Source organism: Centruroides vittatus, unplaced genomic scaffold (genome assembly GCF_030686945.1).
Source record: "Centruroides vittatus isolate TY-2023 unplaced genomic scaffold, ASM3068694v2 contig_417, whole genome shotgun sequence".
Classification (NCBI taxonomy): Eukaryota; Metazoa; Arthropoda; class Arachnida; order Scorpiones; family Buthidae; genus Centruroides; species Centruroides vittatus.
Genome location: NW_027122227.1, coordinates 332,496 through 360,495, shown reverse-complemented (window position 1 = coordinate 360,495; position 28,000 = coordinate 332,496). Strand labels below are relative to the sequence as shown.

The 28,000-nt window shown below is 33.3% G+C and overlaps 2 protein-coding genes across 2 annotated transcripts in view; both read right to left on the bottom strand.

Moving 5' to 3' along the window:
* LOC136976626 (golgin subfamily A member 3-like) overlaps positions 1 to 26,683 on the bottom strand; it is a 47,684-nt gene extending 21,001 nt beyond the window's left edge. The window contains exons 1-5 of the mRNA XM_067271963.1: positions 26,563 to 26,683; positions 14,146 to 14,322; positions 3,315 to 3,493; positions 3,055 to 3,232; positions 14 to 2,971 (exon numbers count right to left, since the gene is read on the bottom strand). Of these exons, the coding sequence (XP_067128064.1) occupies positions 14 to 2,971; positions 3,055 to 3,232; positions 3,315 to 3,493; positions 14,146 to 14,293 (3,463 nt within the window). The 5' untranslated portion in view covers positions 14,294 to 14,322; positions 26,563 to 26,683. The remainder of the gene's footprint in view (positions 1 to 13; positions 2,972 to 3,054; positions 3,233 to 3,314; positions 3,494 to 14,145; positions 14,323 to 26,562) is intronic.
* LOC136976624 (uncharacterized) lies at positions 6,050 to 9,407 on the bottom strand. Its single transcript, XM_067271959.1, has one exon. The coding sequence runs from the start codon at positions 9,345 to 9,347 to the stop codon at positions 6,093 to 6,095; it is 3,255 nt and encodes a 1,084-aa protein (XP_067128060.1). The 5' UTR covers positions 9,348 to 9,407; the 3' UTR covers positions 6,050 to 6,092.
* Positions 26,684 to 28,000: the final 1,317 nt, after the last annotated feature.

Here is a 28,000-nt window from a genome sequence, read left to right as displayed (position 1 = left end):
AATTGTTTATTACCTGTTAATTGTCCTTTCTCTTTTTCTAATTCTAAAATGACACATTTATTTTTTTCAATTTCACTTTCTTGTTCTTTATTCAATTTTTTAAATGAAGCAATTTCATCTTCCAGCCTCTTAATTTTAAATTCAAGTTCTTCATTAATTTTATTTCCTTCTTGAAGTCTTCCATTTTCTTCATTTAACATATTTATTTTATGCTCCAATTCTTGTATTTTTTGGATATAATCATCTTGTGGAAAATGCTCTTCATTACTAGTATATTTTTCTTCAAAGGTCTGTACACTAATTTCTTTTAATTGTTTTACTGCTTTCTTCTTTTCAGTGTTAATTTTTTTCTTATCTTTTTCATTCAATTTTCTGATTAAAATCTTAATAATAGATTTATACATTCTTTGTTTTTCAGGTTCTTGGCATGCAGTTTTCAATTCATCTTGTAAACTTTCAGAAAGTTTTAAATTATTAAATAATTCTGAAGAAACTATGTTTTCTTTTGAGACTTTTTGTTTTGTATTTGTTAATAAAGAATTATCTTTTAAACATTCATCCAGTTTATCTTGAAGAGAATTGTATTGCTTCTTAAGAATTTTGTTTAATTTTTTCTCTTCTTCTAGTGACATCTGTAAATTATTTATTTGTTGATTGAGATTTTCTTTTTCTGCATCAAGACAAATTTTCTGAGCATTATGTTTATCTTCTTTCTGGCTTTTATTAACTTCTTCTATTATATTTTTTAAATCTTTTATTTGTTTTTTAAGATCATCTATTATAATTTCTTGATTTTGATTATCTGTTGAAGAACGAGCTTCAAAAGTTCTCTCTTGTTGCCAAGACTGTTCTTCTAGTTTTTGAAAGGTTTCTTCTAAATGATGTTTCTCCTTCATTAACTGCTCAACTTGAGAAGATTTTGATACTAATTCTGTTCTCATTTGCTTAAAATTAGTTTCAACTCTGTTCAAATTATCTTTAACTACTTTTAAGGCATCATCAACATTCTTTTTTTCTTCATTTGCAGCAGCAAGTGAAACCTCAATTGCTGTTTTTTCACTCTTTAATGCAAATATTTGTTCTTCTCTCGAATTAAGTTCTAATTCAGCATGTTTTAATTTCTGTTCTAGAGATTTGTAATTTTGTTCCCATTGTTGTATTGCTAGATCTTTCTCTTTAATATTCTTTTGTAATAAAGTAACTTGCTTCATTAATTCAGAATGATTTTTTTCTAAACTATTGGTGAAATGTTTTCTTTCTTCTAAATCTTGTTTCAGAGTTTCCACTTGATGTTCTAAATCTGAAACTTTGTACATTGTATTTGTCAATTTGATACGTTCCTCTTCTACCTTCTTAGCCCTTTCAGTTAATATTTCTTCAGCATTTCCTTGATCTTTCTCAATTTGTTGAAAAAGGCTTTCTCTTTCTAACATGTCAGCTTCAATATTTTCAAGATGATTCATCAAAACTTCTTTCTCCTTTACAGCTCTTTGCTGAGTTTCAATAATTTTTTGTTTGACTTGATTATTTTCATCTTTCAATTGTTCTATAACATTAGACAATGCAACACAATTTCCTTGAACTGAAATTAATTCACGGTGAACTTTATTCCGACTCTCCTGTACTGAATAAAGTTGTTCTTGATACCATTCTTTTGATTTTTGTAATGTTTCCATTTCTGATCTAATACCTTTAATATCGTTTTCTAGTTGAACTTTATTTTGTAATAACATTTGTACTTCAACGTGAAATTCAGCTATTTTGTTTTTTAAGCCTGTTACAGCTCCTTCTTTGGATTCTAAATCAATATTCATTTTTTCAATAGTAATTTTTAATTTTTCATTTGTTGTTTCTGTTTCTGATAGATCTTCTTTTAAGGCTTTAATTTCCAAATTTTTAGCCTCTATTCTATTTTGATATTCTGATATCACCCTATCCCATTGTTTGCATTCCAATTGTAATCTTTCCAGTTGTTGTGATGCAATTTCTTTTTCTTTAACAGCTAAATTAGTTTCTTGTGTTTGCATTTGTAACTGTGCTTCAAATAATGCAAGGCTCTTTTGGAGATTTGTTTTTTCTTTTAAAATAGTGTCCATTTCATTTTTGATAGTAACTAATTGCCCTTCTAAATGTGCTTTCTCTCTTAGAATTTTAAACAATTCGGAATCATTTTCTGTTTCTGTGGCTTGATTTCTTATGTCACTCATTGTTTGTGTTTCTTCTGTAAGAAATTCCTTTTCAGATTTATCATCCAAAATATTTAATAAATTAGTCTGAGAACTTGCTTCATTAGAAATAAGTGAGGAATTGGGAACATCAATTAAAAGTTTTTTAATTCTAAACATTTCTTCATCTAGTCCACTTATTTCTGATATGTTAGACTCAGTATCAAATACTTCTGAAAATGTAGATTCAGTGTCACACTTATCAGATATAAATGATAAAGTATCTGGTTCTGAAGCAGAATAATAATTAGTATTCATTACTTTTCGCTGTAGTTTTGTTTGTGGATTATTTCTTTCTTTTTCTAATTGATTTATGACATCTTCTGATATATTTTTCTTGCTATGAGTTGCAACCATTTCTGTACATTTTCCTTTTTTTGAACTTGTGCTACTCCGACTACTTTGGCTATTTTTTCGATTCCGTGATTTTTCCTGAGATTTTGCTGGTGAATGATCAGACGACGATGTTGAATTAACTCCATTCATAACAGTTTTACTAGAAAACCAAGATTTCTTCTCCACAACAGCATTAATTGATTCAGGAGGATATTTAACTAATTCATTATACAGTACAGGCAGGTTATTAATGGGTAATTTGTTGTCTTTTTCTTGAATTTTAGTATTTGGTGGAAATATTTTATCTTTGAAATTATGTGGACTTGAAGTCTTTGGAATGGAAGAACGACGTGTTTTTTCTACAATCTCTGCCACTATTTCAGGAGATACTGGTTTTACTGGTAATTTTCCTTAAAAAAAAAAACCACTTTATTAGTTATGATTATAATGAAAATTTTAAATTAAATTCTATTATTATATTTCTAATAATTACCTATTACACTCTGTTGTAATGCCAAAGCTTCTGATGTTTTAGACATAGATTTTAATGGAGATGGAGGATAATTGAAAGTGTTCAATGCTTCGACTTTAAAATTTTTGTCTTGTTTATCTAATAAGTTAGCAGCACTTTCAAAGATATGTGGATTATGTTGTGTCATATATTGGGCTACCTATAATACAAAATAGTTTACATTATTATTTAAAACAAATTATATATCAGTTGTATAAAGATAGCAAAGGAATTTAACTTACTGGAAGTGATATATTAGGATAAGCTATATTAAGTGAATCATAACTATATAAAAAATCTCCTTCTGATAAGGCACTATGTTTAGAAGTAACTGTATTAACATTTGGCACTTTTTCATTAAAACTACTGGGTTGAATATCATTAACAAGAGAAGAATTATCTAGATTCTCATCTAGTTTTTCTAAAAAGTAAAAATAATTAAACATTAAAATTATAATATTTCATATAAGTAAATTAATCATAATTATATTTAAAATGATCAATATTCAATAAAATAGATTAAAAGTATATTTTGAAATCTATTTTTAAAAAGTAAGGTATACAATTTTTAATACAGAACAATATTTATTTGAGTATTAAATTATATTTTTAATTTGAAATGACATACTGTTCCTGTTATATTTTAATATTAAAAAATAAAACTTACATAGATGATATTTTTAATGTATAAAAATATATATATTGATATAATTCATAAATAAGATGAGCAAGGCATACACCACATATATTAATTCAAATTAAAGTAAAAATCATTTTGGTGTTGAATAAACATTATTTTTTAATAGATTGAACATTTCTGATATTTTAAGATATCATTTTCAGGAACAACACAATCTAATTATTTCTTATTTTATAAAATTTAGATAAAATTTTTGAAAATTATAATTTAAAATCTTGAATGATTTAATAAAAAAAATTCAATTTACACTTTCAATTTACACTTACAAATCATATGTAAATTATTTAACTTACTTTGAAGGAGGTTATATCACTAAAATATGAAAAAAAACAAGCTACAAATAAGAATTAATGAGAAATTTATAGTTGTATTTTAGAAATTTTATCAATTTTACAAACATTATTTTTATTTAAAAATTGTTTGCTTATGAATAAAATTTTTTTGTCTGCCACATGTTTGCCATTCCAAATACAGTGGGTGATCAGTTAACGAACATAATCCATTCCAAGACTTTGTTCACTATCCGAACTGTTCGTTAACCGATTATCAATTTACCAGAGGTTTTTATGAGAATTTGATTAATTCGTTCCGGAGACCTCAAGAAATAAAAAAATATATACTTTCTTATTACATTTATTTGTATGTAAAATTTAAAAATACATATATACACAGTATTGCATTTTTATTAATCATGTTTTTGCTGTTTGTAGGGGTTAAAGAATCTCTAATGTCGATGCTTTTCTTTCTTCTTCAGGATTTTTCGGAAGTAATTAATACCATTGTAATTGTAGAGATCCCTCAGCCTATTAACCTCAACCTGGTTTGGATGCCATTCTAAGACTGTCATTCTGACATCCTCCCACTTCTTCAAAAAATGTTTGAGCAGATATCGACATTAATCCTTTTTTTCAGAAGAAAACATATCTTGCCAAGTTTTTTGGTGTTCTTCATTCAAGAGTTCTTAGTGTTCTTCTGTTGTTAGATCTGTTTCAGATCCATCACGAGCTCTTTGATGTTCTTTATTTGTTAGATGTGATTTTTGTTACTTGTTTAGCTGATTGAGTCTTCTTGATTATACTGTATCATCCTTAAATAAGATTGAACTGCAGCCTACTGTAGACCTGTTCAAGCCATACTGCCCAGGAACATCAAACATCTTATGCCCACTCTATACCTTTGCTATTATACTCTCACCTTTCGAAAATAAAAACCAATGCAAAATTAATGAGTGCCCATCCGACAGTCTCATGAATACTATAAAAGAATTGTTTCTGTCAGAAAAATAAAAGGCTACAATTACAAGGGACAGTTTCAAAGTTCAGAGGAATATTATCCGATCAGTATATACCAGGTTGAGCGTCGATGCTGACGTCTCCCACGCTCCGAAAAGTTTAAAATTTTTTCCTGAAGATGAGAGATCAATCAGTATTCATTATTTTACATCACTTCTTCATATGTTTGTTCTGTGAGGTGTTCATTGTTCGATCATAAAAATCTTCTGCGAAAGTGTTCGTTAATCGATCACCCACTGTATAGTGTTTATTATATTATGTTAAAAATATAAATATTATTATAGTCAAATGATTGCCAAATTATATCAGGCTATATTACTATTACTATTATTAATTAAATGCTAAATAATTTGGCACTAGAGGCAGGTGTTAGATGTCATTGCTAAATCTAATAATTATAAATAAGTTAATATTTTAATAATTAATTTAGAAGGTTCTGGAAGAAAAGAATTGGCCCAAAGTGGGAAACTCCCACTTAACATATGGTCACGTTGATAGTTACACTACCAGAACCTTTGCCCAATCCTCATTTCCAGAACCCATTAATTCGGATAAAACCTACTTGGTAGCATACCTGGCAACACAACTGCATAATAAATGGGAGTTGATGGTTTGAGTCCTGCTCTGGGCAGATTCTTTTCTTCCACAACCTTCTAAAATTATCATTAAAATATCTATTTAATTATTGTTTGTCGATCTTTAATGGACTGTATAAATATGAAAGAAAACACTTGCGGTTTGATAAAAGTTTAATGCGGTTTGCGGGTCGTTACACAAGAACAAGAAAAAAAAACAATATGGCTGACGCCCTTGGCCGTTACTTGGCCGTTACAAAAAACTCTCGTCTCCAAACGTTTTTTAATTATCATTTTTTCTTCTCACAAAAAATACGGTGGCGCTCGAGGCGGCAACATCCCGGCCCGCGTTGAAGTAATACTTCAATAAACAATGTTAAACATTAAATTTAAATTTAACAATTACAACAGAAATGACGCGTGTAGGTCACCAAGGAGAATCACATTTTCTTTCTAGATGGATGGTAACAGGCACAATTTTGTTATGCTTCTCTTAAAAACACCTTGAGGGGTTTTCACCAGAACAACTCTCACCTTCCCGTCGGGTCCTTTGATAACTTCCTGTACACGGCCCAGCGACCAACTTCCGGGTGGGAGGTTTTCATCTTTTAAGACGACCATTGAGTCTGGTGTTATATTGTCCTTCTCAAATTGCCACTTATGTCGGGCCTGTAGGTTGTTTAGGTAGTCCAATTTCCATTTACGCCATATAACTTGAACAAATTTAGTTAACATTTGCCATTGAGACAAATAGTTATCTGGTTTACTGGTGAGATCTGACTCCGGTAGTCTAGTCAGAGGTCTTCCGATAAGAAAGTGTCCTGGAGTTAGAACTTGGAAGTCGCTTGGATCAGAGGACATAGGAGTGAGCGGTCGGCTATTCAAAATTCCTTCTATCTGCGTGGTGATAGTTATAAACTGCTCTATAGTTAGATGCGAGTTACCTACGGTTCTTTTTAGGTGATGTTTAAAGGACTTCACTCCTGCTTCCCAAAGGCCACCGAAATTTGGTGATCTGGGCGGTATGAACTTCCAAGTGACCTCCTCGCTGGCGAGATAATCAGCTAAACTGTCAGGAGGTGTTTTTACGTAGTTATGTAGGCGTTTCAACTCCGCACTGGCACCCACAAAATTTGTGGCATTATCTGTCCAAATTGACGCACTTTTACCCCTTCTGCTAAAAAATCTTTTCAAGGTTGCTATCATTGCCTCGGTTGTTAGGTCGGTAACTACTTCAAGGTGAATTGCCCTAGTCACAAGGCAAACGAAGATTGCGACGTAGCACTTCTGATAGGTGCCCTTTCTTTGTCCCTTATATTTAATAAGAAAGGGACCACAAAAATCAATCCCTACATGTTTAAAGGGGGGACTTGGAGTCATTCGCTCCGAAGGAAGATTTCCTAGGATTTGTTCCATGACTTTGGGTTTATTTCTAAAGCAAACGAGGCACTCATGTACCACCCTTCTGGCCAGGTTTCTTCCACTTAAAGGCCAGAATTCTTGTCTGACGAGGTAAAGTAAAGTCTGTGCACCAACATGCAAATTTTTCAGATGATAATATCTCATAATCAAGTGGGTTAACTTGTGATTTTTAGGTAGCAGAATTGGAAACTTTTTATCAAATGATAAATTTGAATTGCTCAATCTACCGCCGACTCTCATTAGACCCTGTTTATCTAGAAAGGGATGTAATCTGCTTAATTGACCCTTCGTTAGATTCCTTCCCATTTGCAATGTTTTTATTTCCTCAGCAAAGGCCATTCCTTGTACTTTGCCGATCAAATAAATTTTGGACTCTTGGAGTTCTTTCCTTGATAAAGGGCCAAATCGACGAGTTACGTGTTTTATGTTATGTAGAAACCGGAAAATATAACTAAGTATGCGAATTAATTTGATGTAATTATTACTAAGTTCAAACAGGGTATTGTCAAGGTCAGAGCTTGACACTGACACCAAATTAACATGCGATTGTTTTTTAAGCTCAGATAGATATTTTTCATCGGAGGAAGTGTCGATGGCATATTCATCCTGACGTTGAACGGTTGGTGCTACTTGAGACTGCACTCCACTCCACCATAATTCCATGGATAGTAGATCTTGCGGATTTAAACCCCGAGAAACTACATCTGCAGGATTGGAGTGGGAAGTTATATGTTTCCAGTGGCAGCCTTCAGTAATAGATTGGATCTTTTCCACACGATTCGCAATAAAGGTCTTCAGGCGATATGCGGGAGTGTTGATCCAAGCGATGGCAATAGTTGAATCTGTGTGTAGGATCACTTCAGCTATATCCATTTGCAGACATGAGCGTACTTTTTTGACAAGTTGAGACAGTACTAGACAAGCTGATAGCTCTAATCGAGGGATTGTCATAACCTTAAGAGGAGCGACACGAGATTTACTAGCAATAAGTCGTGTCTTGCCAGTTCCATCTTCCTTTATGCAATGCATGTAAACTACTGCTCCATGAGCTGACTCCGAGGCATCTGCATATCCTAGCAAGACAGCCCTTTGAAGTGGATCTGTTAAAATATATCTAGTGATCTTAAGATCGTCCAGGGCTTTCAAGGACGACACAAAGTTCACCCAATCATAGTTAAGGTTTTCTGGTAGAGTATCCTCCCAGTCGAGCTTACTGAGCCACAGCTTTTGTAGAAAGATCTTTGCTCGAGTTATAACTGGTCCCAGAAGACCCAAGGGGTCATAAAGTCTGGCGATGACACTCAATACTTCTCGTTTTGTATAAAGCAATTTTTCTGGAATCGATACCCTGAATATGAACTGATCTTCAACCGGCTTCCAAATAATGCCTAAGGTTTTTACTGTTGGTTCCGCACTTGAGGAAAAGCAATGTTCCTTATTTTCTGGTGAACTACTGTTCATCAATTTCATTGAATTAGAGTTCCATTTGTGTAGTGTCATTCCACATGTGCTCAACATGTTGCACAACTGAGATTGTAGTTCGAGGGCAGCATCGAAATCTTGCTCACCTGACACAATGTCATCCATGTAGACATCTCGTAATATGGTTTTAGAGGCCAGAGGATATCTTGCTGCTTCATCGTAAGCCAACTGCTTAAGGGTTCTCACTGCCAGAAAGGGAGCACTGGCGGTTCCATAAGTCACAGTTTTCAGTCTGTAGGTGACTGGCATCTCTTCTTCCTCGTTCTTCCAAACAATTCTTAAGAGATCTCGTTGCGAGGGCTCAATTAGAATTTGACGAAACATTTTCTGGATATCTGCTGTAAAAGCGTACTTGTATTTTCGAAATCTTGTCATGATCTCGAAAACATCTTCCTTTACTTCACCTTTCAAGAGATGATCATTTAGACTCAGCCCAGAAGTTGTGGGAGCAGATGCGTTGAAGACTACCCTTAACCTTGTAGTGGTTTTGTCTGGTCTAAACACACCGTGATGCGGAAGGTAGTAACATATATTGTATGCTGTCTGATCAGCGGGAGGTTCCTGCACCCTTTCCATGTGGCCCAAGTCCAAATACTCCTTCATGAAGTTCTGATATAACTCCTTTAATTGTTTGTCCCTTGATAGTCTCTTCCACAATTGATTCAATCTCTTCAATGCTAACTTCCTTGACTCTCCCAAGTTTTGTATTTCCTTGGTTGCCATCTGCACAATGTATCTCCCATCTTCATTACGTCTGTGAGTTCTTTGATAATGATCTTCGCAATACTCTTCTTCTTTACTCATCAAACTTGGAGCCTCTGTAAGAGTTTCTATTTGCCAGAACCTTTGTAAACATTTATCGATTGATTCAGACTCTGATATTAGTCCACAATATTTATCTTGATCATTAGAGTCTGTGGACCCAGTAGCGATGTATCCAAAAACTGTGTTGCGAAATGTTAGGTTATTGTTGCACGATAGACGAATTTGATCGTTCTTGACTATTTCAAAAAATGCTTCAGCTCCAATAAGCATGTCAATCTTGCCTGGTGTAGCAAATCTTGGATCAGCTAACTGACGGGGTATTTCTGTTTTGCTGACGTGTAGAGAGGAAACCGGAAGTAAATCCGTGATCCTTGGCACCACTAAGAACTCTAGCGTCTTAGAAAAGGATCCATTACCGTTTATTATTGTAGCAGGCAGCTTAAACTTGACCGAGGTTTTATTTCCGCTTATACTAGAGACTGTGAGGTCGATTCTTTCTTGCGGTGTGCCCAGACGACTTGCGAAATCTCTAGTTACGATATTTGACATACTGCCCGAGTCCAATACTGCGCGCGCTTGAATGCTGGCTCCGGTAGTATGATTTAAAACCCAAACCATGGCTGTCGAGAGAATTACTGTCTTATTTCCCTTGTCAATACATGATAGTGAGTGAGGTATACTCTCACGAAACTCTATTGCGTCGGGATTAAGATCCTGCTTGGTTGAAATCGGTTTGCTGTCGATCACTGGTGCATTTGAACCAATTATAGCTTGTTTCTCTTGGTGCAGTAATGTATTATGTCGCTTTCGGCATATCTTACAGCAGCTTTTGGAGTTACAATGTGATAACTTATGCCGATCACTTAAGCAATTGAAGCAGAGGTTGTTTTTGGCCACAACATCGTTTCTTTGGGAGACTTCCAACTGTAGAAAAGAATCACAATTGTAAACAGGATGATTCTGCTTACATAAAATGCAACGAGACATAGAATTGTTACATTTCACAAATAAGTTTCTCGGTTTAACTCTATCTTGATTACACCTTGGCTTCACGAACGTGGCCTTATTAATATTTTCTAAAATCTGAGAACGCTTTTCCAAAAATGAAATCAAATTATCTAGCTTAGGAACGTCATTCGAACTAATACTGAACTCGTACTGTTTTAGAGTCTCCTTATCCAGTTTCTGAAGTACAATGTTTAGAATTAAGATATCGGAGAGCTCATTCCTTTCATATCCCAGGACCTTTAGAGCTCGCATATTCCGATTCACAAGATCAATTAAGTTCCTCAAACCCTTTGCTGACTCATAAGCTAGTTTTACAGAGTCCAGAATCGCATTAACATGGGTTTCTACTATTAATTTCTTGTTTTCGTACCTCTCTTGTAACGCTTGAAACAATGAAGCAAATGAATCATTTAACGTTTCTAAACTCTTAGCTTCCCCTATGAGAGCAGCTTTCAAATAATGTAGTTTCTGTTCAGCCGATAGTTGCTCGCTTGACGAAATGATATTATCAAATTGCATTTTAAAGTTACTCCATTCTTCATATCTTCCAGAGAATTTCGGTAGAGGAATCTCTGGTAATTTAATATTAGCGGAGTTATTTCGACCTACGGGGGCCTGACTCACCATAACGACGGACGAATCTGCTTCTAATCGTTTAATACGAGACTGGATCTTAAATTTACAACTTATAATTTTGTCCTCATATTCTTCACTATTGACTATCTCAGTGTCATAGTCAGTTGGGCTAGTAATGAGGCCCTCAATCTCCCCGTTTAACGTTCTCAACGACTCTTCCTTTCGACTAAACTGATCCAATATTTCTAGAAAGGTTTCTGTCTCTCTATCGTCGCTTTCAACTAGACTATCGACTTTACTAATTAATCTCGTCACACTAGCTCTTATCGAAGCGCGTTTTTTCCTTAATTTCTCGAGCTGATCCATTTTAAACTCTCTACCACGTGTAACGGACAAATAAATTCTTCCTACCTTGGATAGGCGACTTAATGAGGTTTGAACTCAATCTTATTTGCTTGCGAAATTGTCTCTTTTCTTCTCATCCGCCTCGACGGACCAGATGTTTGTCGATCTTTAATGGACTGTATAAATATGAAAGAAAACACTTGCGGTTTGATAAAAGTTTAATGCGGTTTGCGGGTCGTTACACAAGAACAAGAAAAAAAAAACAATATGGCTGACGCCCTTGGCCGTTACTTGGCCGTTACAAAAAACTCTCGTCTCCAAACGTTTTTTAATTATCATTTTTTCTTCTCACAAAAAATACGGTGGCGCTCGAGGCGGCAAACAATTATAATTATTAAATTTAGCAAGAGATGATGCCCAACACCTGCCATTAGTGCCAAATTACTTAGCTTTACAAAAATTTAAGAAAATTCTTAAATAGACAATACAAACAAATGTGTCTTTTCACTTAGTCCTTTCACAAACACACGAGGAAAATAACAATTCTACGGTGGTGGAGTCGACCTTTAATTTGAGGCTACTTGTTCACCTCCATATGTAAAAACGTTAAAATATCCCTCCTATTTTTAACATGAAACGTTAAAATATCCCTCCTTTTTACTTATGGAGGTGGACAAGTAGCCTCAAATAAAAGGTCGACTCCACCACCGTAGAATTGTTATTTTCGTCATGTGTTTGTGAAAGGACTAAGTGAAAAGACACATTTGTATGTATTGTCTATTTAAGAATTTTCTTAAACTTTTGTAAACTTAAAATTTTGTCCTGGCAATTTTTATCAAAATTACTTAGATTTAATTAACAGTAGTAATAATATAGCCTGATATAATCTGGCAATCATTTGGCTTTAATATATAACTATTGACTTTAGATGTTTATATTTGTAAATACTATTAAAGACTCTCACTTTAATAAATTTACATAAACTGTGATAAACAATTACAAGTATAACTGAAAAATTTATATTAATTCATAAACATTGAAACTGAACTTATTCTGTAATCTGTATATGTGTAAATAACATTTGTAAAAAACACACTACAGTTTAGTATGAATAACCTGCAGGTTATATAAGTTTAAAAGGCAATTTGAAAGTATGTGAGAGATGCAATGAGGCAAAGTTACTTACTGATTTCAAATTGCAATTATGAATGCATCAAACAGTTTTTCCTTTGTCTAAAGTCATGAAGAGTGTCTAGAAAATATGAAAAATCCTTTGTATGTCACAGACATTGCAAATTTTCCAGAAACAAAAGATAACTATAATGCATAATTCACCTTTAGTTCTCTCTATTCATTTTCTATGTTCAGTCTATGCTTTAATTGCTCCTATTTGAATTTGTATCTTAAAAGCTGATAAATTTATAATAATTAGCCTCTATCTATATAATGATATCATTTCAGAGAACTTTGATGATTAAGGCATGTAACATGATAATTGTCATCCCAATAAACTAGAAATTTATTGCTTATTTCATCACTATATAGTAAATTTTGATAACTAAAAATAATTATATTTAAAGTAATAGCCTCTCTTAGATGTGCCATTTTTTTTTTGTTTTGTTTAGTTACAACAGCATTGCCATGAACCATTACATTTTTTGCTAATGGAATTGAAACTAAAGACATCACTACAATTTTGGTTTACTTGTTTAATTTTTTAAATTCTATAGTGTAGAAAATTATAGCTATAGTGTAATATTAATTAAATAACGTTTGTGTAAAATTTAAAATATAATTATGTAACTTTCAAATCAAATGGCAGTAGTAAAATAAATTTGCATGTAATGTTTTCTAAACAGTAACTGAATAAACAAAATAGAATTTCAGCATTCTATTTAATGGTCTGACCATCAAAATCCACCATGTCTTTACCATATAAGAAAACACATTTTCTGAACAAATTGACTTTTAAAGGTCAAAATTGTTTTTATCACATCATTATCTCTATATCTATTTTATATATCAAATAAAATTAATTAACTATGTAATAAAAATAATATAATAATAAATGTCAAAATAAGCTTGAAAAATTAAACAGAAAATAATTTTAATATTTTAATTTTAAGCTTAGTTACAGTTACTCACTAATGAAAAGCTGAAAAAGGAACAATTATTCCAATAGCAGTAAAATCCTTTTTGGCAAACTTTTCTGTTTTGCAAACTGCTGATTGTATTTTAACATATTGAACTTTATTGCTAGAGAAAAAAATTGTCACTAACAGTAAATTTTTGAAGATTAAAAAAAAATTTAAACACAACTACGAAGAAGATATTTTCTGATTACAATCTTATAATTATTATAATTAATTCTGAAATTTCTTTTCAGTAAATAAATAGTTGAAGCAAGCATAAAAAAATTATCAACAACCATCTTCTTGTTTCAACAACCTCTGCTGTGAAATCACAGATATATGATTGCTCATTTCACTGTTTTAATTTTGCAAAATGAAAAAGGGAATCAAATTGTCTATGCAAAAACATCCCTGTAATCAAAAAGTATCGGGAATGATTCAATAAAACACAAGATTTGAATTTATCCATCTAAATTTATTTTGTCCCCTTTAAATGGCAATGCATTTATGCCAACGTTTTTCCAATCCTCAAAACATGTTTCAAAAATGTGAAACTCCTTCAGTACTTGTAGCAAATTTTGTTTTATGACATCAATCAACTCAAAATGGTAATCAAAAAGCATAAATTTTAGTCAAGGAAACAGGAATAAGTCAAACGATGCCAAATCAGCTTGCAAAACCATATTGAATTTTTGACCAAAAATTCATGACAACTTTTCAGTTAAATACTATTATTAAAAATAATTAAATCAAAAATTTAATTTTTTTTAAGATACCTGATAAGTCTCCATCCATACTTTGGTTTAAATTAAAATCCAGTTCAGGATTAACAAGATTTTCAAGTCCATTAATGGAATCCTTTTCAAGTGAAATATCTTCAGATTGACAACTAACTTGTTTTATAGTTAAATGAATAGCAGCCATTAGTTAGCAATATTTTCATGATTATTATCCTATATAAAAATAACAATTCAATTCATTTATCATTATATTAATTTAAGGTTTATCAAGATTTATCATAAATATAAAATTATTGCAAATTTGAATTATTATCATTATAATGAACAGTATAAATTACTTTATTTATAGATTATTCAGAAAACATTCAAAAAATTATATACATGTTATGAAGAAAAAAAAAATATATATATATATATGTAAATACAGTAGAGCATCATTTATCTGAAAGCCGATCAACCGAAATGTTGGTTAACCGAAAGTATTCCAGTCGGACTGTGTTGTGCTGAATCGAATGTTTTTGATACTAGATTAACTTCTAAAGTATAATTTTTTTGTTTTTATATTTTTCAACATATTTATTTTGTTTGTACAAAATAAAGAAATAATTTTTAACAATACAATAGCCACGATTACTATTTTTAAAAATTTACATTAGGCTTAACATTGACGAAAATTCAATGCAAAGTGACACGCAATGAAGAAAAATTTCAACATGGGATAGATTAATATATTTTTTCGTACATAATCGGTTATCCGAACAATTCCAGTCCCCAATTGATTTCGATAACAACACTCTTCTGTGTGTATATATATATATTTTTACCTTTACATATTTTAACTAATTTTGACAAAAAATATAAAAATGTAAATATTTTGTAACTGTAAATGTAACTTTAAATTTAAAGTTAAAATTTATAATGTTCCAGAACAAACAGTCAGTTAAAGAAGAATCATTTCGATTTGTATTCCTGAAGAAGGCCTTTTAAAAAGACCGAAAACGTTTGGAATTAGAATTAGAAGGCTGCATTTTAAAGGTTGATAGGTGTTGAGACGGAAATATTGTCACATTTATCGCAATACTTGGATTGTATGAAATGGCATAATATCATTGGTCAAGTAGACACCAATTGAGAATACAATATCTTAAAAAATTTTCTAATGTTATCACTAACAAACTGTTTCATTCACATCCGAATATCAAATGGTGATTTGCCAACGAATCAAATTTTGCAAAAAATGAACCAAATATTTAAACTTGGCACCCTCAAAAACCACTTAAATCATATTTTGTGCAGGCTGGTAACTTCGTATTATGTAATTTTCCTATTTGAATGCCACCATACCAGTGGGTCTGATAGGAAGAAGGAACTATTGTAGATGGAGGTTGAAGTTAATTCAATCTAAAGTAGTAGCTGTCCTCCTCCTGGGAGAAAGGATGGTCAACGACTACTACTTAATACTGGTTTACTATTAATATTTGAAAAGTGATCCATGTTGTATAGGTTGTGATGGCCCTGCATTTGATTGAAGTTGTTAATGTTAACATCCAAAAGACTTGATATAAGACTTGTTTAAATAATAAAAAAAAATCTTGTAAAAATGTGAGAATAATTACTTTTATGTGATCGATTGTGAGAATAATTACTTTTATGTGATTTAAGCCCGATAATTCGGCATTGATTGATCGTTATTTATGTGATCTCATAAAAAAACTTGCTAAAACCAGGTTGAAAAAGTAAAGCTCAACAAAAACATGTAAGTAAAGTAAACTTTGGAAAGTGGCATAAGCATACTAATTTGACAGTTAATTTAACACTCAATGTGTGAATAAAGTGCACAGGAGTTTTGGATGAAGCAATGTCACCATAATAATAAATAGGAAAAATAAACATTAGCACAGAAAGAGACTTCCAGCTCTACTTTGTACCATAAAATCGTTGCAAGTACATTAATTTGGCTGAACGTTAGAACATCTTTACCTATATACAAACTTCTGATTTGTACCGCAAATCATACTATTTCAATTTAAAAATTTTCCCCCAAATGAAGTTAGATACATGACCGACATGATTCTATTGCTAATAGGAAAAGTATAATGTATGGGGGCAAAACACTACTACACTCCACACAGGCTAGTGCTATGTGCTACCTGTTGCAGTAATGGTGTAATAGCACACATATTTTGTGTTACATCATTGTCACAGTAGTTCAGTGAATATAATATATTATATATTTTTAAAAATTATATCCTTTTTTGTAAGAATTATATTTAGTTAATTATTTTGTTACATTTTTTCCAATAGATAGCACTACATGTACAGCCAGCAATCAAATGTAGACAGAAATAAATCTATACATAGAAATCCAATTGATAATTTGGGGTGGGGTTTATGACATGATCTAAGTTAGCAGTATTTGAATGTAACTGCCGAGTTTCGTATCAATTGGTCAAACAGTCTAGGAGTGTATAACTAGCAAACAAACATACAAACATTCTCATATATATATATAGATTAAAGGAGTCACCCTCTTAACTGGTCTGCATTGTAAATTAAATGCACAGGCCAGTGAACAGGATAACTAGTCTTAACTTATTATCCACATTTTTTGTCAAAATGTGTGCTAATTTGGGTTTATTTTGTGCCCACAAACAACTTTCCTATTGACACTAACATTTTTAATTCAAGAGTCTATTTTAGGCTGATTTTATGCTTGATTCAGCAATGGCTTTTGCCATTGAAACAAAATGACATTTGAACAACTACAATCGGATATAAAATCAAAACTATTCACACTTTTTCAGAAAATGGGTTTAATGAACAATCATCATCAAACATTTGAAACATTCCAATTCCAATTGAAATTTTGTAGTTTGAAACCTTAGACAGGTTTATAAACTAAACCCAAAACATTTGTTCATTAAATCCATTTGCTGAAAAAGTGTGAATGGTTTTGATTTTACAAGTTTTGTTCCAGCTTTGATTTTGGATTTCACAATATGTTGATAAATAATGAAAATATGACTGATTTTGAAATTCTGGACATCCTGTATGAACATCTATTGTTGTGTAACTTCCTGTCAAAAAGAATCATTTCATCATAATATAGTAAGATAACTGATATTCTGTCATTCAGTGTATTAACAAAAGCAGTAATATTTCATATTATATGAATTAAGCTAAAAATTTTTCCATTAACATTTATTTATAAACAACAAATTAGTAGAAAGAATATTCTTATGCTACCAAATTATAATTTTAGAAATCCATAACATGGGATTAGTTGACCAATATATATAACAAGAACTGTTATGACTATTAAATTATTATTCCTAATAAAATATATAATTCATAATAAGCTAAAATGTATCCTTGTTTTCGTAGTTAAAACAATTTATGTAATTTCCTGTCAAAAAGAATCTATCAAATATTTTTCACTAGTTTGCTTAAGAATTTTAATTCATAACACCATTACAACTATTCAAATAAATTTTATATTTTAAATTCAATTTTATAATTCAGTTCATTCTGAAAGTTTGGATATAAATGTCAGGCATATTGTTGAATTATAACAAAAAATTTATATCTTTGTACAGAAAATACTATATGTATGTTAATTACAGTTTGATATCTAAGAATATTGCTAAAACTACATATTGTTATCTGTGATCAAAAGATTTATTTCTATTGCATATGTAAAATTTACATAAAGCAATAAAAACAGATTATAAACAAACTGACAAAATAAAATGGTTTAAATTATATAAAATGGTTTAAATGTCTGGTGTGGCGGGGACCGTAAAGCGGCCTCCCCCACTGCCTGGCCTACCAGCAAGAGGCTCGCTTGTTAAAAATAAGCATCACTTGCCAATGCTCATATCAGGAGGTAAAGCAATTGCAGGATTGCCAGTCTGCATCGTACATGAAGGTGGCTTCATTACCCAAGCCAACACACCATGAGGCAGCCCCTCGACAGCCCCCTCTGAGGGGGTGGGAGATGGCCTGGACGCCCAGAGTCAACAGACGACCTCCTGGCCATGTCAAACAAGATCACCCATCTCGAATCCACAGTCGAAGCGTTACACCCAGAGGTTTGTTACCTCCATGAAATACTCTGATCTTGCTGACCATTCTGAACCAGGAGGTCCACGTCAGACTGTGAGCCAAGCACAGACAGGATGATGGCAGCTTGAATGTCATGTAAGCAGCCATCCCATCAGACGAGATTGACAGCTTTGGTCCACCTACCAAAAAAGAAGAAAGGTCCAAGACCTCGACCAGCAGTCCCACTGGCTACATTCGATACTGACGGACCACCATTCGACATAGACGCATCTTACCCTGCTGGCTCATCCAGAGCAATCTCCTTGGATGACCTGTACCACAACTCTGGCCGAACAGGTCAAACTACACAGATGTCAGTCAAAAATTCAACCTACTAATGCCTAACCTCTCTGGAAGTGAGAATACCATCCATATAGTACAATGGAATGCAAGAGGTCTCCGATCAAAACATGACCTCCTCTTCGCGACATCATGGCTTCATGAGACAGATGTTCTACTAATTCAGGAAATGTGGCTGGCACCGAATCTGCTTTTTCTCTCCCAGGGTTCTCTCTCTTCGGTTGGGACCACCCAACTGCCCCAGGTGGGGGCCTCCTGGTGCCTATCACCTGCTGGTGGTCAGCCCGACACAATTCGCACAGTGCTGACATCATGGGAGTAGAAGTTCAGGAGACACAGGTATACTTCACGGGACCCCCTCACCTTAGTGAACATTTACACCCCTCACAGTGTTCAGCTGGGAGCTTCACTGGACACGCTCTTACCAGTCGATTGTCGCCTTTGCCTTTGTGGGAATTGGAATGCACATCGTCCCTATTGGGACTATGCATGCGACTGCCCTGACACTGGGTTGAGCACTATTGAACTGGTTTTCTTCAGCAAATGTATACTGCCAGAACTCAAGGGAGCCAACCCACTTCCATCCCCACGGCGCAACAGTCACTGACATAACATTTTGCTCCTAGACTTACCGGGCTTGACAATGTGGCACCCAAGTCAAGATACCCTAACAAGTGACCATGCTCCAAAATTCATCATACTCACCCTTCCAGAAGCCCCTATGCATCGACCTCCCAAAACCTACACTATACCACGAACTGGAGCCAATACTCTGGCCACCTAGACCAGAGCTGGTCTCCAAGAAGCCAATCTGACTCTTATGGATTCTTTGTTGGCCAGATCCAAGAGGCGGTGGCGGCCAACACTACATCTCGCTCTCTCCGTACTTCGGGACAACCACCATGGTGGACTCACGAAAGCAGCCGTATCAGAGCAAAGAAATGCCATGCTTTCCGCCTCACATGCAAATTGGCTTCTCTCGCCTGGTGAACGCCTGGCAACGACTTGTACTTTGTATCGACCCATCTCCCTAACATCTCACAACACCAAACTGTTCAAACAGATGATACTGTATCGAATCCAGAATCTGGTCACACAAACCGACACATTTCATAGTCATAACTTTGGTTTTCTCCCCTACAAAGGGGTGGAGGAGGTGCTAGTCTTGCTACACCACCATAGTGCAGTAGCTCAAGCAAGACGTCATTGGGTGTATCTGGTCGCCCTCAACTTAGAGGGGACATATGATTCCGTGTGCCAGGAGGGGCTCCTGGCAAAACTGGAGCATTTTGGCATCAGAGAAAGGATGCTTACTTGGATCTCCTCATTTCTCTGTACTCAAAGATTCCAAGTCCAATGGAGGGGTGTGTTATCGTCAACTCATGCCTTTCTGCATGGCATTCTGCAGGGAAGTGCCCTCGCCCCAATCCTATTTACTTTTTATATGGTGAATCTATAATTTACCGGATATTACGTTACCGGTAATTCGGTAATTATATTCGGAATTACCGGTTTATCGGTAATTTACCAGTAAAATCGTATTAAGAAATGATTTAAAACAAAACAGAATTACTGACAGAATTATTGAACAACCATTTATTTTTAAGTTTTCTATCAGTTTAGACCAGCGGTTCCCAACCAGTGGTTCGCGAAAGATTTAAAACTTTTATTCATTTTAAATTATTATTCCCACATTGATACAAACTGAATTTAATTTTTACTAAAAACGTTATGTTTTCTATTATAATAGTACTGTTAAAGCATGTTACTCTCAAGTTTAACGATTACTTATGTTAAAAGTTTTGATTAAAGTTTATTTTTAGATTGACACAGTTTATTTTTCTTAAACCTTGTGGTCCCTGCTAACAACAATGAAATCAAAGTGATCCCTGGTCAAAAAAAGGTTGGGAACCACTGGTTTACACAAACAATATTCTTATAATAGTAATTATTATGACATAACAGACATTGAAATAATGTTAATTATTAATCATGTTTTTCTTTATTTTGAAAGTAGGCTCTTAAAAACATAATACATTTAGGCTCTCGTCATCTAATCTAGATCTAATTTTCGTACAAATGGCAGCTGCATTAGAGAAAGCTCTCTCGGAATCAATACTAGTTGGACGTACTGTCATTAGAGCATTGAAAACCTTTTTAAGGTGCGTACCTTGTATTTTTTGCTCTACGAAATAATTCATTTCTTTCTTAACTATCTCTCTCACACTTTTAAATTTACTAATATTACTGTTATCAGTGTCTACCCTCGTTTGATGTTTAATGAATAAATCCAATTTCTCTTTCATTGTTAAATTTGAGTTCTTTATTGTAGATTTTGTTCTCGTGTCAACGTGAGAAGTTGATGGCATGGTAAACAATGAACACCTCTCACCAGCATCTGAGTCTGAACTAATTTCAGCGACATCGACAGGTCTTGATTCGTTTTCATTTTCTGATAAGTGCTTAATTATCTGTACAATTCCATTTAAAATTGTATTTTTGTTAACATCATTGAATATTTCGTGTGACTTATGTTTGTTTAATTTTTCTGGGTTATGTAGATACATTAAAATATCAGAGTAAATGGTTCGTCTCCCTTTCACATGAAAAATAATTTCTTTCTTTAGTTCGTTACACAAAAAGAAATCCTGCTTTGATAGTTCTTCTATCAGAAATTCTAACGTTAGATCTGCAACGTACAAATTTGTGTATTCGCAACACAATGATTCGACTGCTACTTTTATAGGTTGTAATGAGTGTATTGTATTAGACAGCAATTCAAGTTCATCTTCAGAAAAGATTATATCTGAACGAATATCAATTAGACTTTCCTGACAGAATTTCGGACCTCTGAAAAACGTTCCAGCATGGTCAACATACTGCTCCAACGTGTTTTTGAGTCTAATAGTAGAGATAATTCTTTTTCTAATTCAACTTTAATATGCTTCTGAAGAATGTCATTTTTGAGTGGTGATTTTCGAAACGTTTTAACTACATTTTGTATTTTCTTAATTAAAAGATTTAAAGTTTCATTTTGAAAAACATCCTTGCGAAACATAGTGTCATCAAGGCTTTCCTGTATTACTTCAAATCCTCCATCATCAGATTCATTGTCTGAGGTTTCGGAATCTTTCTCATCCAGTTTCGAATGTATGGGTTCAGTACTGTTTTCTTTAACATGGCCTTTTTTGTATAGAACTTTCACTACTGCTAAGTGTAAGCCGTGAGCAAAGCACACTTGGCTGTTTACATTGATTAATCTTGACACTTTTTTCATCACTGCAGCTCCGTCCGTGACAATTGAAATTAGGTTGTTATAATCGACATTAAATACTTTTAATCTGACATTTAAAATTTCAACGCATTTTTTAGCACACATAGATCCACGTGCGCGAATCAGACCAAGATTCCAAAATTTGTTACTTGCGTAAAGATTGACATTCATGTATCGACGGTTGTTAAGTGATGTCCATTCGTCACGATATACTGAAAGATTCTCTTTCAACTTTTCGTTTCGATATATCTTTAATAATCTCATTCTGAATTTTTTTCCAAATTCAGTGATCATTTTTTTAATCGAATGAGGAGATTTAGGAAGATTAACATATCTGCTTGCAGAGAAAAGTCGTCTTAGGTCTTTCGATGTGCAAAATTTGGAGAATGGCAGACCGTAAACTGAAGCCATACGAGATAATACTATAGGCAAAGACTCGTCATTTTCTTTCTTGAAAAACGTAGTTATTTTTTTAATTATATTCATTTTGTGCACTTTTTCCGGCTGTCTCCTCAGATTTTCTTTTCAGTAAGTTTATATCATGACGTCACATGAGGTGATTATGCAGCCCGCTAGTACTGCCTCCGACTGCTTTGATTGTTTTAAGAAGGAACATTCTAGAAGGGATAGAACAATGAAACAAAAAAGAAATAAAAAGAGCTATATACTCAATTAAAAATAAAATATATATACATATATATAATATGGCGTACTGCCACAAGCTTCATAAGGCACAAACCAATAAACAAGAATATTACTTACTCTGTAAGTCGTGTTTTCAGTCAGCACGTATTTATGAACTATCAAGACTTTGTAAAAAGTTTCCTTTTGCATCTCAGCTATTTTGAAAACAAAAACAAGACCCGTTTTGGAGTATAATATAGGGAATCAAGTTATAAACAGACTAGAAAATTGCTTTTAGGAACCTTAAATTACAAATGGAATGACCCATTACAACCTGCACTGTAATTTTTCGGGGGTGGTCCGTTCAGATATGTCGGGCCCCGTCCCTCACCAGCCGGTCGCCCCATTGTGGGCCTAGCCGAACCCATAATGGGCCTACTAAAAGAGGCCCTCTTAGTGCCCACAGGGCGAAAAAAGCTAAAAAAAAAAAAAAACCTGCACTGTTTTCTCGCTATGGTATGGGGTGAGAGAAAAAAGAAATCTTCCCACGGGAAATATCCGTGGGAATTTTAGAAAATAAATATCGGATTAATTAAGATGGTTTTTTTACCGAAATACCGGTAAAAAAAATTAATTACCGTAAATTTACCGGGTATAATTTTCCTATTTTACCGGTATATCGGTAAACCGGTTACCGGTAATGCAATCACTAGACGGCACTACCAACCAACATAATGGACAATCCTCTATGCGAATAATCTTTATCTTCTAATCACAAGCACTAGTCCTATCCAAGCTGCCCACCGTGCCTAGACAGCACTACACCACCTTGAACACTCAGCAACAACATGGAGCCTATCATTCTCCACCACCAAAAGCACAACTATGGACTTTTCTCTGAAAACCCATTGCCCACCACTTGCTCTGATGCTAAGCTCGGAAAACATCCCCAGCACTCGTCTCTACAAGTCCCAGGAGTCTATTTTTCACAGACCTTCACATAGCGAGAACACGAAACTTTCCTGCAATCTAAACTGACTCGCACAGGCTCCTTGCTAAAATATTTTGCCTCCTGTTAGAACGACATCAGGAAAGCTGACCTCCGACTAGTATATACCGTTCTGAGTCCTATGGCAACCTTCGGTGCTTCTCTACTCGATGGCATTCCACCTACAACGATTTGCCACATCAAAAAACCAATACACACTGCTCTGCGAACATTGTTGGGAGTACCTAAGACTACCTGGCTCATCTCTCTTTATGCTGAAGCTGGCTATATACTGTTACAGCCAAGGCTACACCAAAGAGTGATGTCCCACACCATCGCCCAAATTTCCAGAGGCCTGTATAGCACATTACACTCGATTTTTCTTACAGCGTCTAGTTTGGAATCAGTGGAATCTAGTTGGCGTCTAGTGGAATCACTGGCACTCATACCAGAGTCCATATGTACCCCATGCAATCTCCAACAGGAGGGCCTTCCATGTCACACCTCTATCAGCAAAGGCCACCAAGTATTGTTTGAGTCCAACCTCACCTTCACCTCAATAAATCATCACTTTCCACCAATGGCAAGTACTTCAAAAATTGTGGAAATGAATATGTCACCTGGAAAAAGTTTCCAGTGAAATAATAATTCATTCCTTTTAAAAATGTTGCATTACAAATGCAAATTTGGCACAGAAGATGACTTAGTTTGGGAAAATGATGATGCTAACACCAGTTCCAGAATTGGCTGTGAGAGTAAAATTGATGAATCATTTTCACAATGTGATAGTGAGAGCAATTAAGATTTACTTTAAATTATGTATTTAAGATTTTTTTTAATAAATGAATTCTTCACTCCTTGTTACTTCTCATTTTTTGAATTTTGTAAATAAATCTTATTACCAGTACTTTTTATTTTTTCACAAAAAGCTGTTGAAAAATTGAGGTGTGGTTAAGAATTGAATAAATATGGTATGTCATTGGTTTGTTTATCCAACTAAATTAAAGCTGGTTTTCCAGGCAATGCATCCTTTAGGTAAATACAGGTATCCTCATACAACACTGTTTTGCTCTAACATAATTTGGGAAATCCTCCAATAAAATTTCACAATTTTTAAGTGCAAACTCCGTTATTTGATAATTTTTTTTTATTCAAATAAGTACATGTGTTGTCTCAAATTTATCCATGGATTTTAGAATATTGAAATTTTCAATTTGTTTTGTGCCTTTCTCAGGTTTACTTTAAATAAAACTGACAGGAAAGCTAAAACAGAAAAAATTATACTATCACTCAGGTGTTATCATTGCTTTCAGATTTTAGCCCTTATGACTGTCACTGTGCTTTGTTTTTATAGATTAACCTTTATATTTTAATAAATTAACAACACATACCTAAAATGTTTAAATAAACTTTTTTTAACTGTAGGTAGGCAATAATTCATAAAAATGACAAACAAAATACAATGATATTTTTGTATTCTAACTGTTCTTAATTCAAACAATTTGGTATTCGAACACAAATTCTGAAAGAAAAAAAAATCACTTGGTACTCGACTGAACAAACACAACCCTATAGAACATATTTTTGATTAATAACATATTTTTATTTTATCATCCATAAAAAATTTTTTATGATAAAAAAATAGATGTTACTGATATTTCTGATCAAGAACAAGAAAAGAGCTCAGAAGTTGAGGATACTTTGTAAAAAGAAAATTCCCTCATTTACCTAAAATTAATATTAAAATTTCATACAGTACTTTTAATTGTAATTGATTGAAAATATGTATATTAAAGCAAACAATAATTTATTTTTCTTGGTGATGAAAAGGAATAGTTAACTTTTGGAATCTAATCCAACATTTTGCATTAGTTCCTTGTTTTGTATAGCAAGGATTCACACAACACGAAACTTTTTTGGAACGTAACTACCATGTTATACAAGGGATACCCATAGATCTTTTTAAGCTCTCTTTTCACGCTCTCAGCCTCATCACATGGCTGATAACACACAATTGCTATCAGTTTCAACCAGTGATTTAAATGTTTTGTTCTAATTTGTTACTGGTTTACAATAAAATAGTCTAAATTGCTAGCATTTTGCTAGCTTATTTTCTCTACTACTAGCATTTTGCTAGTAGTAGAGAAATAATACTGAATACATTATATATAAATTCATGATGATGATGATAAATCTTCACATTATACATTTTTTAATTATTTAACATATCCTTTTTAATGTTAGAATTTTCAATGAAATCAGGATATCTTCTAATTGTAGTCTCATTTACTTATTCTGCTTAATGTTACTAGTCATATCAGTTTAGGCAAGTCCCAAAATAATTACAATAAGCAAGTCTACTTTCTATTCATTTCTATCGGCTTTCTTCAATTACTACAATAGTAATTGTTACAACTGCTAATTTTGCATAAATGATAACTTTGACCGTAGTTTGTATACGACCAAATACAAATACTAAAAATTACATTAAAGGTCGTAATTTCGAGTATTTGATTTACAACTCTTCCCCAACTTCTTCCCGCCATCACACCAACGAAGCAGTATTTTCCTGCTACCACTTTGTCAATTTATAACGCACCAGATGCAAAAGTACAAGATCCAAACTAGAAAATCACAGGTAAAATAGATAATTGTTTATAACAGGTGTATGGCTTATATACAATTACTCGAAAGAAGAAAAACTGAAAATATGGGAGATTTTTATATGAAACGTCAGCTTTTTAAAAACATTTGTTTGATATTCAATTTATTTGTTTACAAACAAACCACACGTATTCTTTTTTATACACATAAAAGACAGCATGGTATTTAATACATTACATTATAATTTGCAATTTAAAAAAAATGTTTATATAATATATATATATATATATAATATATATATATTTTTGGGGGGGGTTTAAACGAGGAAACTTCGACCTAAATTAAGATCCTGCATTACGACTTTAGCCGTTTTAAACGAAACTTGTATACTCTGCTGCTTTTCAATATTATAAATCGTAATAAAATTAAATATGGAATAAAATAATTTTTTTTAGCGATACGTAAAATACTTTATAAGAAAAAAACAGAGTAAACAAATAGTTAATTTCGTGTATCTTACATCGACTAAACGGTAAATAAATATAACGGATAACCTTACCTTTAAAGTTAAATAAATAAATAAATTTGAATTAGCTAAACAGACAAAATGTAATTTTTCCCAAAATCCGAACAGTGGACGTGGCCATAATTGTTGGTGTATGCGACTGCCACCAGATGGCAAATCGTGTATAAATAAATTCAATTGTAAAAAAAAAAAAAAAAAATGTATTATTTCTAATGGAATTTACTTTCGCTTTCGCGTTTATTTTGTATGGAAAATTGGGCAATTTTTCATCAACGCTATTGAAGAAATTTACTAACTTTCCTTTCCTCTTTTAATTAAAGTACAGTATATCTAGTGTAAATTTCATTATAGATTAAAAAAATTGATAATTATAAAACGGGGTTCATCCAGGACTAACTCACTACGCCGAAGAAATACGGTCTACGCTGTCGTTTATTTACAAGTTTTTATTTATTTATTATTAGAAGTTAATATAACGATTTATTTCAGATATGTATATGCAAAACGGGCAGTCTTCCTCGATGTATCGGTCTCGCCCTGAAAAATTTCTGGAGTCGCTCTGGATTCGATTCCGGATGTCCATTGTGGTAAATTGGCACCTTAACCGCTTCGGCCATCCGGTTATCGAGTAGATTAATATAATAAGAGTGTAAATAATATACACTTCACTTGTTTTACACCTAAATATGGGCCAGGTTTCCATAGAAGGTCTTTCCGAGAGACTGTCTACTCGGCAGATCGCCCTCGTATTGCGATGCGTTATTCCTTTAAATTAAACCAACCATTTAGAAGCAGCACCAGATTCAAGTACAGTAGAGCGTCGTTAATCGGAACACTGGTAATCGGAATCGCCGGTAATCGGCACGATTTTCAGTCGGACTGTGTCGTGCTGAATCGAACGTTTTTGATACTAAATTTACTTCTAAAGTATAATTTTTTTTGTTTTTATATTTTTTAATACATTTATTTTGATTGTACAAAATGCAGAAATAATTTTTAACGATACGATAGCCTCGATTATTATTATAAAAATTTTCGTTAGGCTTAAAATCGACGAAAATTCAACACGAAGCGACACGCAACGGAGAAAAATTCAACACGAAGCGACACGCAATGGAGAAAAATTTGAACATCGGACAGGTTAATGTATTTTTTCGTACATAATGGATAATCGGAACAACCCCAGTCCCCAATTGATTCCGATTTTCGACTTTCTACTGTATTAGTTCTTCAGATATTTACTGTATAAAGTAATATGGAAAATATCAATAATAATGAACCTTTTTGAAAATTGTTTCAACCAAAAAATGATTGGTTTTCAAAACAAACATCTTTATATTTAGCGTTATGAAAATATTCATGTTTATAGCGAGCAACACGTCCTCGTGTTGCGTCACTCGTTCGCGGACACGTTAGTTCCAGTTTTCGTCACTATGCGGCGTTAGGTGACGGGGTGTTTCTCTGGTTCATT